Below are 14,824 nucleotides of genomic sequence, written 5' to 3' on the forward strand. Positions count from 1 at the left end.
GGTAGAAATTAGTTAGCTTAGTGCCCCTGGAAAGGGTGGGAACAAGGACGCTAAAGGGGTTCGGAGCCTGAGCACCGGCATTTGCGCCGCTCGGCACATTCAGTGTGCTGGTACCGGCGGCGCTGACCAGTACCACCCGGGAGCGTCGAGCCGATGAGCAACAGCACAAGGATTTTTGTTTGCCGCTGACCCTGTAGCGCCCCATAGTGCGCTGTAGTGGGACCGCCTGGGAAAGCGAGCGATCCGAGCTGTTCCGAGAGAAGGAATGACTACATCAGGTGTGATTGTTTTTATTTTTGCGATTTATGTTTATGTGAGGTGAGCAAAGTATTGGGAATGTTGTTTGTGTTCTTTTTGGCAATATTTTTCCAAGGAAGCCTCTCTTAGGACATTCCAAGGCCGGCTCTTTAGCTCAGGATTTTCAATTGCTCAGCCGGACTAGCGCCCTAAGAGAGGTGTGGAATGGCTCCCTTAGCACTCAAGGCCCAGCTGATGAATTTTGTGGCTGCAGATACAAACCATTTTTCGGCACAAAATTTACTGTTCCGCCGCCATTAGCGCCCGAATTAGCCTCCAACCGAATTTCCACCCTATATTCTTTACATTTTGAGTGAAAAAAAGTTTTATTTTTTCCATATTTGAACAAAACCCCATCATTTTAAAAGGCGCGGAGAAAGTTCTCAGCAGCACCGAGCTCATCTGCGACTCCACTCGAGTTAACCTCCGACTGCAGCTTGCGAGCAGCATATTAATGGCAGAACATTCATTCTTGCCTCGTCACGAGGAGGCACAGGCTGAGCTGACCAGCTAGTTAACACTGGTATCCAGAGTCAAGGCTCAGCAAGCTAACTGGCTACAACTTTGGGAAATAAACAAGACTTCTGCGAAGGTAATTAGGAGCTGGACAAATAACTGGGATTGGGGATTACAGGGATAGTTGCAGAGTGAGATGGTAAATCACCATAAAATACAATATAAACAGGCACATCCACCTTTACATCATTAATATATTAGGCACTTGAATTAGTTACAATCTCGTTATGCTTTTTTTCAAAAACCGCAGGAACATTAAGATGGCCAATTTCCACCAGAAAATGATAAGTAAATGTTTAGCTTTTTAGTTTATCAATACACTACCTCAGACTATCTATAAAAGTTTTGCTTGCAAGCCAAAGATTCCTCTTACCCCCACAGAACACTTCCTGTTGGTGAGTTTCAAACACGGCTGCTTTTGGGTAAATGGAGGATCAAAGCTCAAATCTAAGTGCCAGCTGTGGTTCAGTGTGTAGTTCTTTCTCGTCTCTGAGTCAGAAAGTTGTGGGCTCAAGTCCGACTCCAGAGACTTGAGCACATAAGGTCGACACTCCAGTGCAGTGCTGGGAGAGTGCTGCACTGTCGGAGGGGCAGTACTTAGGGAGCGGCGCACTGTCGGAGGGGCAGTACTGAGGGAGCGGCGCACTATCGGAGGGACAGTACTGAGGGAGCGCCGCACTGTCGGAGGGGCAGTGCTGAAGGAGCGCTGCACTGTTAGAGGGGCAGTACTGAGGAAGCGCCGCACTGTTGGAGAGGCAGTACTGAGGGAGCACCGCACTGTTGGAGGGGCAGTACTGAGGGAGTGCTGCACTGTTGGAGGGGCAGTACTGAGGGAGTGCTGCACTGTCGGAGGGGCAGTCTTCTTCTTAGGCGGTCCCTTGAATCAAGGATGACCTGCTTCCACATCAAAAAGGGATGAGTTCAATGAGTTCACAGGTGTTTCAATGAAGGACCTAATATTCCAGGTCTTGAACCGCATATTGAAGGGTGGAAGATGCCTGTGCATGGATTTTTTTTTAAACGTGTGGTGGCCGTTGCACACCAACCACCACACAGGCTTGACAGAGCTTGGTCTTGGTCTAGTGGCAAGGGTTAACCAAGATGACTGGAGGCCAGCTCTGTTGCACTGACCTAGTGCGTACACATATTGCAGTGTGGGCTGGCCCGTGCTGCTCCTGAGCCCGCGCCTCTTCTGGGCCCCGAACTCATGCCTCTCCTGGGCCCCAAGGGGCAGTACTGAGGGAGAGCTACACTGTCAGAGGGGCAGTACTGAAGGAGCACCGCACTGTCAAAGAGGCAGTACTGAGGGAGCGCTGTACTGTCGGAGAGGCAGTACTGAGGGCGCGCTGCACTGTCGGAGGGGCAGTACTGAGGGAATGCTGCACTGTTGAAGGTGCTACCTTTTGGATGGGATGATAAACCAAGGCCCCTCTCAGACGTAAAAGATCCCACGGTACTATTTGAAGAGCCCTGTGCCAGCATTCCTTTCAAAACCCACCAAAACAGATTATCTGGTCATTTATCTCAATGTCGTCTGCAAGCTTCCTGTGCGAAAATTGCCTGCCACATTTGCCTGCAAAAAACAGTGACTATACTTCAAAATACTTCATTGGCTTTGAAGCATTTGGGACCTCGTGAGGTTGTGAAAGGCGGGCGATCACCACACGAGGGGACAAGCCATGCATGGCGTCACGAGCAGTGCACGAAGAACAATTACTTACGGTGCCCTGCACTGGACCGCTTAACCACTCCTGGGTGTGAAAAAAGTTACATGGATAAATTAAGGCAGGAGACTGGAGAGGGGCAGGAGTTTAGAGGATAATACACAAAGACAAAATAAGTTCCAAATTAATCCCTCTGCTCTTGACTCCTTATTGGAGTACAGTTCCACAGACACTGACTCTCACTGGAGTACAGTTCCACACACACTGACTCTCACTGGGGTACAGTTCCACACACACTGACTCTCACTGGGGTACAGTTCTACACACACTGACTCTCACTGGGGTACAGTTCCACAGACACTGACTCTCACTGGGGTACAGTTCCACACACACTGACTCTCACTGGGGTACAGTTCCACAGACACTGACTCTCACTGGAGTACAGTTCCACACACACTGACTCTCACTGGGGTACAGTTTCACACACTGACTCTCACTGAGGTACAGTTCCACACACACTGACTCGCACTGGGGTACAGTGCCACACACACTGACTCTCACTGGGGTACAGTTCCACACACATGACTCTCACTGGGATACAGTTCCACAGACACTGACTCTCACTGGGATACAGTTCCACACACACTGACTCTCACTGGTGTACAGTTCCACACACACTGACTCTCAGAGGTACAGTTCCACACACACTGACTCTCACTGGGGTACAGTTCCACAGGCACTGACTCTTACTGTGTGGCCTCTCAGTGAGAAGCACAGCTAATATATCTGCCTGTCTACATTGACCAACTCCCATCTGCCTCCTTAAGTATCAACAGAGCCGCTTCCAAAGCGTAGCAGTGGAGGGCCCAGCACCCAGACCATGTTCCATCACAGTGTCCTACCTGTGTATCCCTGGTTGCAGTTACACACCACTTGTCTTGTCCTAACATCCTGATAACACGAGGTGGCAAAATGTCGGCCACTTCCAGGGCCTCCGGGACATGGGCAAGGGCGGCACTGCTCCCCGGAACCCAGTACAGGATTTCCATAGTAACCGGCGGCACATCTGTTTGATAAGAAGGGGTGGAGAAAAATTGCAATTCTACAAAACATTTTCGGTATTAGGGTAAGGGGAATGGAAAGAATAAAGGTTAGGGTAAGTGTTAGGGGATGAGTAAGGTTAAGCGTTACTGTTAGGGTTAGGGAAGGTGAAGGATAGGTTGAGGGGAAGGGCTAGGGGAGGGGGGTTCAGGGAGGGTTAGGTTACTCTGTGACCTGATAGTATCCCTCCTTCCAAAGATAGATATTTTAAAAAGATTTAATACAAGCACAGGCTCCAAAATGAGAAAGCTTCAGGATTTTTAACATTACTTTATGAAAAAATTCAAAGAATTAAGATTTTCTGTAATTCTTTATATTTCCATAATTCACTTAACAATCTACAGTATCATCATCATCATAGGCAGTCCCTCGAGATCGAGGAAGATTTGCTTCCACTCTAAAAGTGAGTTCTTAGGAGACTGAACAGTCCAATACGGGAATTACAGTCTCTGTCATAGGTGGGACAGACAGTTGTTGAAGGAAAGGGTGGATGGGGAGTCTGGTTTGCCTCACACTCCTTCCGCTGCCTGCGCTTATTTTCTGCATGCTCGCCGGCGACGAGACTCGACATGCTCAGCGCCCTCCCGGATGCTCCTCCTCCACTTAGGGAGGTGTTTGGCCAGGGACTCCCAGGTGTCAGTGGGGATGTTGCATTTTATCAAGGAGGCTTTGAGGGTATCCTTGAAATGTTTCCTCTGCCCACCTGGGGCTCGCTTGCCATGTAGGAGTTCCGAGTAGAGCGCTTGTTTTGGAGTCTTGTGTCAGGTATGCGAACAATGTAGCCCGCCCAATGGAGCTGGTCGAGTGTGGTCAGTGCTTCGATGCTGGGGATGTTGGCCTGATCGAGAACACTGACGTTGGTGCGTCTGTCCTCCCAGGGGATTTTCAGGATCTTGCGGAGACAACGTTGGTGATATTTCTCCAGCGATTTGAGGTGTCTACTGTATATGGTCCACGTCTCTGATTCATACAGAAGGGCGGGTATCACTACAGCCCTGTTGACCATAAGCTTGGTGCCAGATTTGAGGGCCTGATCTTCGAACACTTTTCCTCAGGCGGTCGAAGGCTGCGCTGGCGCACTTTAGGCAGTGTTGAACCTCGTCGCCGATGTCTGCCCTTTGCTGATAATAGGCTCCCGAGATATGGAAAGTGGTCCACGTTGTCCAGGGCCGCGCCGTGGATCTTGATGACTGGAGGGCAGTGGAAGGGGGAGAGCATGCAGGGTGATCTCAGAGATGCAGTAATCGCAACCATCTTTAAAAAAGGGGACAAGTCCGACTGGTGGGGACAGGTCTGTCACTGTATAACACTGGGGTACAGTACTGGTGGGTACAGGTCTGTCACTGTATAACACTGGGGTACAGTACTAGTGGGTACAGGTCTGTCACTGTATAACACTGGGGTACAGTACTGGTGGGTACAGGTCTGTCACTGTATAACACTGGGGTACAGTACTGGTGGGTACAGGTCTGTCACTGTATAACACTGGGGTACAGTACTAGTGGGTACAGGTCTGTCACTGTATAACACTGGGGTACAGTACTGGTGGGTACAGGTCTGTCACTGTAAAACACTGGGGTACAGTACTGGTGGGTACAGGTCTGTCACTGTATAACACTGGGGTACAGTACTGGTGGGTACAGGTCTGTCACTGTATAACACGGGTACAGTACTGGTGGGTACAGGTCTGTCACTGTATAACACTGCGGTGCGGTACTGGTGGGGACAGGTCTGTCACTGTATAACACTGGGGTACAGTACTGGTGGTTACAGGTCTGTCACTGTATAACACTGGGGTACAGTACTGGTGGGTACAGGTCTGTCACTATAACACTGGGGTACAGTACTGGAGGGTACAGGTCTGTCACTGTATAACACTGGGGTACAGTACTGGTGGGTACAGGTCTGTCACTGTATAACACTGGGGTACAGTACTGGTGGGTACAGGTCGTGCTGTTTACCCAGAATGTTTGGGGGCAAAAATACAAAAGCAGAATATTATCTGAATGGCGGCAGATTAGGAAAAGGGGAGGTGCAACGAGACCTGGGTGTTATGGTACATCAGTCACTGAAAGTGGGCATGCAGGTACAGCAGGCGGTGAAGAAGGCAAATGGTATGTTGGCCTTCATAGCTCGGGGATTTGAGTATAGGAGCAGGGAGGTCTTAATGCAGTTGTACAGGGCCTTGGTGAGGCCTCACCTGGAACATTGTGTTCAGTTTTGGTCTCCTAATCTGAGGAAGGACGTTCTTGCTATTGAGGGAGTGCAGCGAAGGTTCACCAGACTGATTCCCGGGATGGCAGGACTGACATATGAGGAGAGACTGGATCGACTGGGCCTGTATTCACTGGAGTTTAGAAGGATGAGAGAGGATCTCATCGAAACATCTAAGATTGTGACGGGACTGGACAGGTTAGATGCGGGAAGAATGTTCCCGATGTTGGGGAAGTCCAGAACCAGGGGTCACAGTCTTAGGATAAGGGGTAGGACATTTCGGACTGAGATGAGGAGAAACTTCTTCACTCAGAGTTGTTAACCTGTGGAATTTCCTGCCGCAGAGAGTTGTTGATGCCAGTTCATTGGATATATTCAAGAGGGAGTTAGATATGGCCCTTACGGCTAAAGGGATCGAGGGGTATGGAGAGAAAGCAGGAAAGGGGTACTGAGGGAATGATCAGCCATGATCTTATTGAATGGTGGTGCAGGTTCGAAGGGCCGAATGGCCTACTCCTGTACCTATTTTCTATGTTTCTATGTTTCTATGTTTTTTTACAGAGGAACTGTTATCGCTAGAATCCTCCTCAACCGTCTTCTCCCTGTGGCTGAGGAGCTCCTCCCAGAGTCGCAGTGCGGATTCCGTCCACTATGAGGTACAACGGGCATGATCTTTACGGCACGACAACTGCAGGAGAAGTGCCGGGAACAGCACCAACCCTTGTACATGGTCTTCTTTGACCTTACAAAGGCCTTTGACACTGTTAACCGCGAGGGACTATGGCGCGTCCTCCTCCATTTCGGCTGTTCCCAAAAGTTTGTCTGCAGTATAATAAAATCTGTAACAAACATTTCTTCATATGACAAGGGCCTTCCAAAGATAGTTGTGGTACTCCATCAGTTTTCTCATAGAATCATAGAATCTGCTTCCACTGCCCTTTCAGGAGCATATTCCAGATCATCATAACTCGTTACGTAAAAAAAAGTCTAATTTCCCCGATTCTTTTGTCAATTACCTTAAATCGATGTCCTCTGGTTACTGCCCTTCTCCCAGTGGAAACAGTTTCTCCTTATTTACTCTATTAAAACCCTTCATGATTTTGAACACCTCGATTAAATCTCCCTTTAACCTTCTCTGCTCTAAGGAGAACAACCCAACTTTTCCAGTCTCTCTACATCACTGAAGTCCCTCATCCCTGGACCATTTTAGTAAATCCTCTCTGCACACTCTCCAATATCTTGACATCCTTCCTAAAGTGTGGTGCCCAGAATTGGAAACAATACTCCAGCTGAGCCCAACCAATGATTTATAAAAATTTAGCATAACATCCTTCCTTTATACCTCTATTTATTAAGCCAAGGATCCCATATGCTTTTTCAAGCCTTCTCAATCTGTCCTGTCACCTTCAAAGATTTGTGTGCATATACCCGCAGATCGCTCTCTTCCTGCACCCGCTTTAAAATTGTAATTTTGTTTATATTGTGTCTCCTCATTCTTCCTTCCCAAATGTATCACTTCACACTTCTCTTCATTAATGTTAATCTGCATGTGTCTGCCCATTTCACCAGTCTGTCTATGTCCTCCCTAAGTCTACTACTATCGTCCTCACTTTTTTCACACAGGTTAATCAGAACAGGGAATGGTTTACCACAAAGGGTATGGAGGCAGAGACTGTAACATCATTTAAAAAGGAACTGGATAAGGATTTGAAAAGAAAGAATAGAAAAATATACAGTGAAATGGGATTAGAGTAGATAGTTCCAATTGAAGAGCTAGCACAGGCACGGGTTCGATGGACCGAATGGTCTCCTGTGCTGTCAGGTTCACCCTTACTACTGCTGCGATAACATTCTGCTGTGATGATGGCAACTGACCAGAGGAGAAAGTCAGGAATGAGTTAGTCCATTGATGTCCCAGGAATTAAAACTGTCCCCAGAACTAAAGATATTACAGATTGTCATGTATTTAACTGTCATTGTAACCCATATATAAACTGACTAGTTGTACACTGTGAGAACATTGACCACGAGGTGGTGAACTTGTGGGAGACACTCCTAACCTGGTCTTTCAGGTATAAAAGGGGAAGCTCCACCCACCTTCATCACTTGAGTGCTAGCGAATAAAGGTTACTGGTCACAGAGTGACCTTCTCTCAAGCATGGGCCTCGTGTGCATTTATACTGTATAGTAAGGACTTATCATTGGTGACGAGAAACTGGGATTTAAACAATGAGCAATTAGCAGCTCTGCGGGTGGGACCCCTGTGAGCGAGTGTGGTCGGGATCTGTAGGCCAATGGGAGGTGCGATAAGTGGCTTTGTAGAGAACCCCCTTGGATTCTGAGCATATACCCTGTTTGATTATCTGCATTGCTCGTTCCACCTGGTCATTTGAGGCCGGCTTCAACGGTGCCGTTCTGACATGGTTAATTCCATTGCCTGCCATGAAGTCCTGGAATTCAGTGCTTGTGAAGCACGGGCCATTGTCACTGACCAAGACATCCGGTAGACCATGGGCGGCGAACATTGCCCGTAGACTTTCTACCGTGGCAGAGGATGTGCTTGAATTTAAAATGTCACACTCGATCCATTTGGAGTAGACGTCTACTACAACCAAAAACATTTTTCCCATGAAAGGACCTGCGTAGTCCACATGGATGCGTGACCATGGCTTGGCGGACCAGGACCAGGTGCTAAGGGGGGCTTCCCTGGGCGCATTGCCCAGCTGGGCACATGTGTTGCACCTGCGAACACAAAGTTCCAGGTCTGCATCTATCTCTGGCCACCAAACGTGTGACCTGGCAATTGCCTTCATCATGACAATGCCCGGGAACTCATTGTGGAGTTCTCTGATGAACACCTCTCTGCCCATCTGGGGCATGACTACGCGGTTTCCCCACAGTAGGCAATCGGCCTGAATCGAGAGTTCATCCCTGCGCCTGTGAAATGCTTTAAATTCCTCAGGGCATGCCCCGTACGTGGCTGCCCAGTCCCCATTCAGGACACATTTCTTGACTAGAGACAACAGCGGGTCTCTATTTGTCCAGACTTTAATCTGACGGGCTGTCACGGGTGAGCCTTCGCTTCCGAAAGCTTCAACAGCCATGACCATCTCAGCAGCTTGCTCGGTAGCCCCCTCAGTGGTGGCTAGTGGGAGCCTGCTGAGTGCATCGGCGCAGTTTTCGGTGCCCGATCTGTGCCGAATTGTATAGTCATAGGCGGCTAACGTGAGTGCCCACCTCTATATGTGGGCTGACGCGTTTGCATTTATGGCCTTGTTGTCGGCCAAAAGGGACGTTAGTGGTTTGTGATCTGTCTCCAGCTCAAACTTCCTGCCAAACAGGTACTGATGCATTTTCTTTACTACATATATACATGCTAGCGCCTCCTTTTCTACCATCCCGTAGTCCCTTTCTGCCTGAGACAGACTTCTGGAGGCATAAGCTATCGGCTTTAACTGACCCTTGGCATTAACATGCTGCAACACACACCCGACACCATAGGACGACGCATCGCACGTTAAAACAAGTTTCTTACATGGGTCATATAGCGTTAACAGATTGTTGGAGCATGACAAATTGCATGCTCTATCAAAAGCCCTTCCCTGGCTATCCCCCCAGACCCAGTCGCGTAAGAGCACGTGTAGCGGCTCTAACAGCGTGCTCAATTTGGGAAGAAGTTACCAAAATAGTTCAGGAGCCCCAGGAACGAACGCAGCTCCGTCGTGTTACAGGGTCTGGGTGCTCTCTGGATCGCTTCCGTCTTGGACGCAGTAGGTCTGATCCCGTCTACTGCTACCCTCATCCCCAGGAATTCTACCTCTGGAGCTAGGAAGACGCACTTCGCCTTTTTCAGTCGCAGCCCTACCCGGTCCAGTCTGCGTAGCACCTCCTCCAAGTTGTGGAGGTGTTCTTCAGTATCGCGATCCGTGATGAGGATGTCGTCTTGAAAAACCACCGTCCCTGGAATCGACTTGAGGCTTTCCATATTTCGTTGAAAGGTCGCGGCGGCCGAACGAATCCCGAACGGGCATCTGTTGTACTCAAACAACCCCTTGTGTGTCGTGATGGTGGTCAGCTTCTTCGACTCACTTGCCAGCTCCTGGGTCATGTAAGCCGAGGTCAGGTCCAATTTTGAAAAAAGTTTGCCACCGGATAGCGTCACAAAGAGGTCCTCCGCTCTCAGTAGGGTACTGGTCTTGGATGAACACCCGATTGATGGTGGCCTTGTAATCACCACATATCCTGACCGACCCATCCGCCTTGAGCACTGGCACAATCGGGTTCGCCCAGTCACTGAATTCGACTGGCGAGATGATGCCTTCCCTCAGCAGGCGGTCCAATTCACCTTCTATCTTTTCCTGCATCACGTACGGCACCGCTCTGGCCTTGTGGTGTACTGGCCTGGCGCCTGGGTTTATGTGAATCACTACCTTGGCCCCCATGAAAGTGCCAATGCCGGGTTGAAATAGTGAGTCAAATTTGTCCAGGATCTGTGAGCATAATGCTCGCTCCACAGAAGAAATTGCATTGACATCGTCCCATTTCCAGTTCATGACAGCAAGCCAACTCCTCCCCAGTAGTGCGGGACCGTCCCCCGGGACAATCCAGAATGGCAACCTGTTCTCCGAATCTTTGTGGGTCATGACTACCGTGGCGCTGCCGAGCACTGAAATGATCTCTTTTGTGTATGTTCGTAGCTGTGCGTCAATCGCCGATAATTTTGGCCTCCTGGCCTTGGACGGCCACAACTTTTCGAACTGTTTGATACGGATCAGGGACTGGCTGGCCCCCGTGTCTGGCTCCATTGATACTGGGATGCCATTGAGGAGCACTTTCATCATTCTCGGTGATGTCCTGGTGTATGAACTGTATATGGATCAACTGGGCTTGTATTCACTGGAGTTCAGAAGAATGAGAGGGGACCTCATAGAAACATTTAAAATTCTGACGGGGTTAGACAGGTTAGATGCAGGAAGAATGTTCCCAATGTTGGGGAAGTCCAGAACCAGAGGTCACAGTCTAAGGATAAGGGGTAAGCCATTTAGGACCGAGATGCGGAGGAACTTCTTCACCCAGAGAGTGGTGAACCTGTGGAATTCTCTACCACAGAAAGTTGTTGAGGCCAATTCACTAAATATATTCAAAAAGGAGTTAGATGAGGTCCTTACTACTAGGGGGATCAAGGGGTATGGCGAGAAAGCAGGAATGGGGTACTGAAGTTGAATGTTCAGCCATGAACTCATTGAATGGCGGTGCAGGCTAGAAGGGCCGAATGGCCTACTCCTGCACCTATTTTCTATGTTTCTATGTGCTCCACATGAACTCGCTGAACTTCAGTTTCCAGTGATTTTCCCCAGTGTTCATTTGGCCTCGTAGGGCTTACATCGGGCCCGTCCTCCTCGTACATCAGCCTGGCTGCAGGCTTCCTGCACATACGCGCCACGTGACCGCTGACATTGCAATTTCTGCAGGTATATTGCTGATACCTGCAAACTCTGGCTGGGTTTGTGCCTCCACACCTCCAACATGAGCCGTTGTTGGAAACAAAAGGTCCATTACCAGTCGATCTCCTCTGACTGCCCTTAAGTGCACCATTAACTGGTGTTGATGGCCCCATTACTGGCCGCATTGTCTCTTGTGATGACATGAATCGCCGTTCAGCTAGCCATTGTCTCTGTTGAATTCCCCCTCTGGGTTTGACGACATGTTGGGGCATGTACGATTGCCCTCGTCTGCCTGGAGAACTGTGTGCCGCTTTAACAATGTTGACTCCCTGTCCATTTGCTGCATTTGAGCCCAGACTTTTGTCAAACATCATTCTGGTCTCTTCCTTCTCTGAGAAAGAAGTCTGGGCCATCAAGGTCGCCGTTTCCAGGGTCAAGTCTTTGGTCTCAATCAGTTTCCTGAAAACCCCAGCGTGCCCGATGCCCTCAATAAAAAAGTCTTGCAGCATCTCCGCTTTACATGCATCTGTGAACTTACATAGGCTCGCCAGGCGCTGGAGATCTGCCAGGAAGTCTGGAATGCTTTGCCCTTCTCGCTGCCGGTGCGTATAAAACCGGTGTCTCGCCATGTGCATGCTGCTCGCCGGTTTAAGGTGTTCCCCGATTAACTTACTGAGCTCTTCAAACATCTTGTCCGCCGGCTTCTCTGGCGCTAGAAGATCCTTCATCAGGGAGTACATTCTGGATCCACAAATCGTCAGGAGATGAGCCCTGCGTTTGTCGGCCGATTCCTGTCCCAACCATTCCTTAGTGACGAAACTTTGCTGTAGTCTCTCAATAAAATCGTCCCAATCATCCCCAACACAGTATCTCTCGTCTGTGCTGCTAGCGGTAAACTGACTAGCTGTACACTGTGAGAACATTGACCACTAGGTGGTGAACTTGTGGGAGACACTCCTAATCTGTCTTTCAGGTATAAAAGGGGAAGCTCCACCCACCTTCATCACTTGAGTGCTAGCGAATAAAGGTTACTGGTCACAGAGTGACCTCTCAAGCATGGGCCTCGTGTGCATTTATACTGTATAGTAAGGACTTATCACAGATAAATAGCATTTCAAAAGGAACAGAAGAGAAAGGGGAAAAGATATGTGGGCACATAGGCCAAACACACAGGGAAACCATGGGGTGGATTTTAATTCACAACAGATTTCCGGCAGGAATATTTTGCGACAGGGAATGGTTGAGACATAGACCATTGCATCTTTTAAAGGAAAATTGGACAAATATTTGAAGCAAATGAAGAAACAGAGCTATGGGGAGAGGCTGGGGCAGTGGAATTAGTTTGGGATTGATACAGGGCTATGGGGAGAGAACAGGACAGTGGGATTCATTTGGGATTGATACATGACTATGGGAAAAGAGCAGGGAAGTCGGATTAGGTTTGGATTGATTGCGAGGTTATGGGGAGAGAGCGGGGCAATGAGATTAGTTTGGGGATTGATACAGGGCTATGGGGAGAGCGAGGGGCAGTGGGTTTCGTTTGGGATTGATACAGGGCAATGGGGAGAGAGCGGGGCAGTAGGATTACTTTTGGGATTGATACAGGGCAATGGGGAGAGCGGGATGGTGGGATTAGTTTGGGATTGATACAGGGCTATGGGGAGAGAGCGGGGCAATGGGATTCGTTTCGGATTGAGCTAAAAAGGAGCTGGCATGGCCACAATGGGCTGAATGGCCTCCTCCTTTGTTGGAAACCTCTGATTCTATGGGTATAAATCACATCCCATGATTACAAGTCCCATGCCCTCACATTTCTATGCTGTACAAAATGCATTTGTGCTTCACGGAGATGACATGGTTTGTTTGGGAACTTACCGCTCGCAGTTTTGCCCGATGGTGTTGCTTCGGCAGGTGAGGCAAGCTCCGGTCCGCTGGTCACACCCCTCCGCGTGCCCATTGCACCGACAGGGCTGGCAGGTGGGGAAGCCCCAGTGTCCGGGCTGACACTGACTACAAAGGATGCCGAATGCTCCTATTCGGCACTGGCATTGCCCGCTGAGCTGGTCGCAGAGCATGTTGTACGCTCCCTCCTGATTGCAGCTGCAGGCTGGGGAACAGAGAGAGAAACAGAGAGTTTGTCCATCGAACCACAGAGTCTCATGACGGGCATATCATCATAGAATCTCATAGCACAGAAGAGGCTATTCGGACCATCATACCTGTGTCGGCTCTTAAAACGAGCTATCCAATTAGTCCCACTCCTCCTGCTCTTTCCCCATAGCCCTGCAAATATTTCCCCTTCAAGTATTTGTACAATTCTCACCTGAAACTTATTACTGAATCTACTTCCACCACCCTTTCAGACAGTGCATTCTAGAGCATAATTAGCAGTGTTTACAAATGTCTTCATTTTCCCTCTTGTTCTTTTAGTCAATCAACATAAATCTGCTTCCTCTGGTACCAGCCCTCCTGCCGGTGGAAACAGTTTCTCCCTATTTACTCTTCTCAAAATAAAAGCATACAGGAACAGAATGACAGAGAGTTTTTCTCTCCCAATCCCTTACCCTTGCAGCCCGTTGGGCCAAAGCCGTATGTCCCAGGAGCGCATTGTTGACAACGCCGGCCGATCACTCTGGACTTGCACCGACACTGCCCGCCATTGGGTTCGCACTCCGAGCTCAGTGAGCCTTGAGGGTCGCACTGGCAGGCTGGAACCAAATCAAACAATAAGGCTATTTGTTCTCTGCACCTGGTTCTCAGTCTACTCAACATCATCCATCAATCATAGAATCTTGCATCACAGAAGGAGGCCATTCGGCCCATCGTGCCTGCGCCAACTCTCTGAAAGCGCTATCTAATTAGTCCCACTCCCCTCTGCTCTTTACCCACAGACCTGCAAATTTTTCCTCTTCAAGTATTTAACCAATTCCTTTTTGAAAGTTACTATTGAATCTGCTTCCATTGCCCTTTCAGGCAGCGCGTTCCAGATCAAAACAACTCGCTGCATAATGTAGGATTGGAATGTAAAGGCCATTGCCATACATCCTGCTGGTGCCCAATTCAAAACAAATCCCTTACTGATACGGAGTGACTCCTGCCAATGACCGGAAGCTGCGCAGGAGCATACTGCGCATTCATCGGGAACTGGGAAGCTGTGCAGGACCATACTGTGCATTCATCGGGAACCGGAAGCTGTGCAGAACCATACTGTGCATTCATCGGGAACCGGAAAATGTTCTTTTCCACAGAGCATATCTAATGGGCATATTTTCTTACAGCTTGCTCCGTGCCGGCATTTTAATTTTTTTTTAATGAACCACTTTCGGTTCATTGGCAACAGGCACATCCTTACTGATAACCATCAAAATCACTTGTTTCATCAAAAAACTACGCAGCTTGCTCTCCAATTTGCCAATAATATCCTTCGCCCTGGGGACCAATTCCATCTATTCCCCACCCTCTGCGGGCAATAGTTAAATCTAACCTACCTATGCACCATGCCAGTTAAAAACATATATATTCATGGGATGTGGGCATCGCTGCCAAGGCTGGCATTTATTGCCCATCCCCAATTGCCCTTGAGAAGGT

At 49.0% G+C, this 14,824-nt stretch overlaps 1 protein-coding gene and 1 long non-coding RNA gene across 3 annotated transcripts in view; one reads left to right on the top strand and one right to left on the bottom strand.

Moving 5' to 3' along the window:
- The window catches only part of LOC139277319 (uncharacterized), an 89,347-nt gene extending 81,399 nt beyond the window's left edge, over nt 1-7,948 (top strand). Inside the window, exon 5 of the long non-coding RNA XR_011596069.1 lies at nt 6,354-7,948. This is a non-coding gene — a long non-coding RNA (uncharacterized lncRNA). The remainder of the gene's footprint in view (nt 1-6,353) is intronic.
- The window catches only part of lamb2 (laminin, beta 2 (laminin S)), a 143,114-nt gene that overhangs the window by 37,447 nt on the left and 90,843 nt on the right, over nt 1-14,824 (bottom strand). The window contains exons 18-21 of one of the 2 annotated variants that reach the window (XM_070895628.1): nt 13,801-13,944; nt 13,112-13,343; nt 3,380-3,543; nt 2,535-2,564 (exon numbers count right to left, since the gene is read on the bottom strand). In XM_070895628.1, coding sequence (XP_070751729.1) covers nt 2,535-2,564; nt 3,380-3,543; nt 13,112-13,343; nt 13,801-13,944 — 570 coding nt within the window. The remainder of the gene's footprint in view (nt 1-2,534; nt 2,565-3,379; nt 3,544-13,111; nt 13,344-13,800; nt 13,945-14,824) is intronic. The other variant, XM_070895629.1, reaches the window with a different exon arrangement.

The sequence above is a fragment of the Pristiophorus japonicus genome, chromosome 12 (genome assembly GCF_044704955.1).
Source record: "Pristiophorus japonicus isolate sPriJap1 chromosome 12, sPriJap1.hap1, whole genome shotgun sequence".
NCBI lineage: Eukaryota > Metazoa > Chordata > Chondrichthyes > Pristiophoridae > Pristiophorus > Pristiophorus japonicus.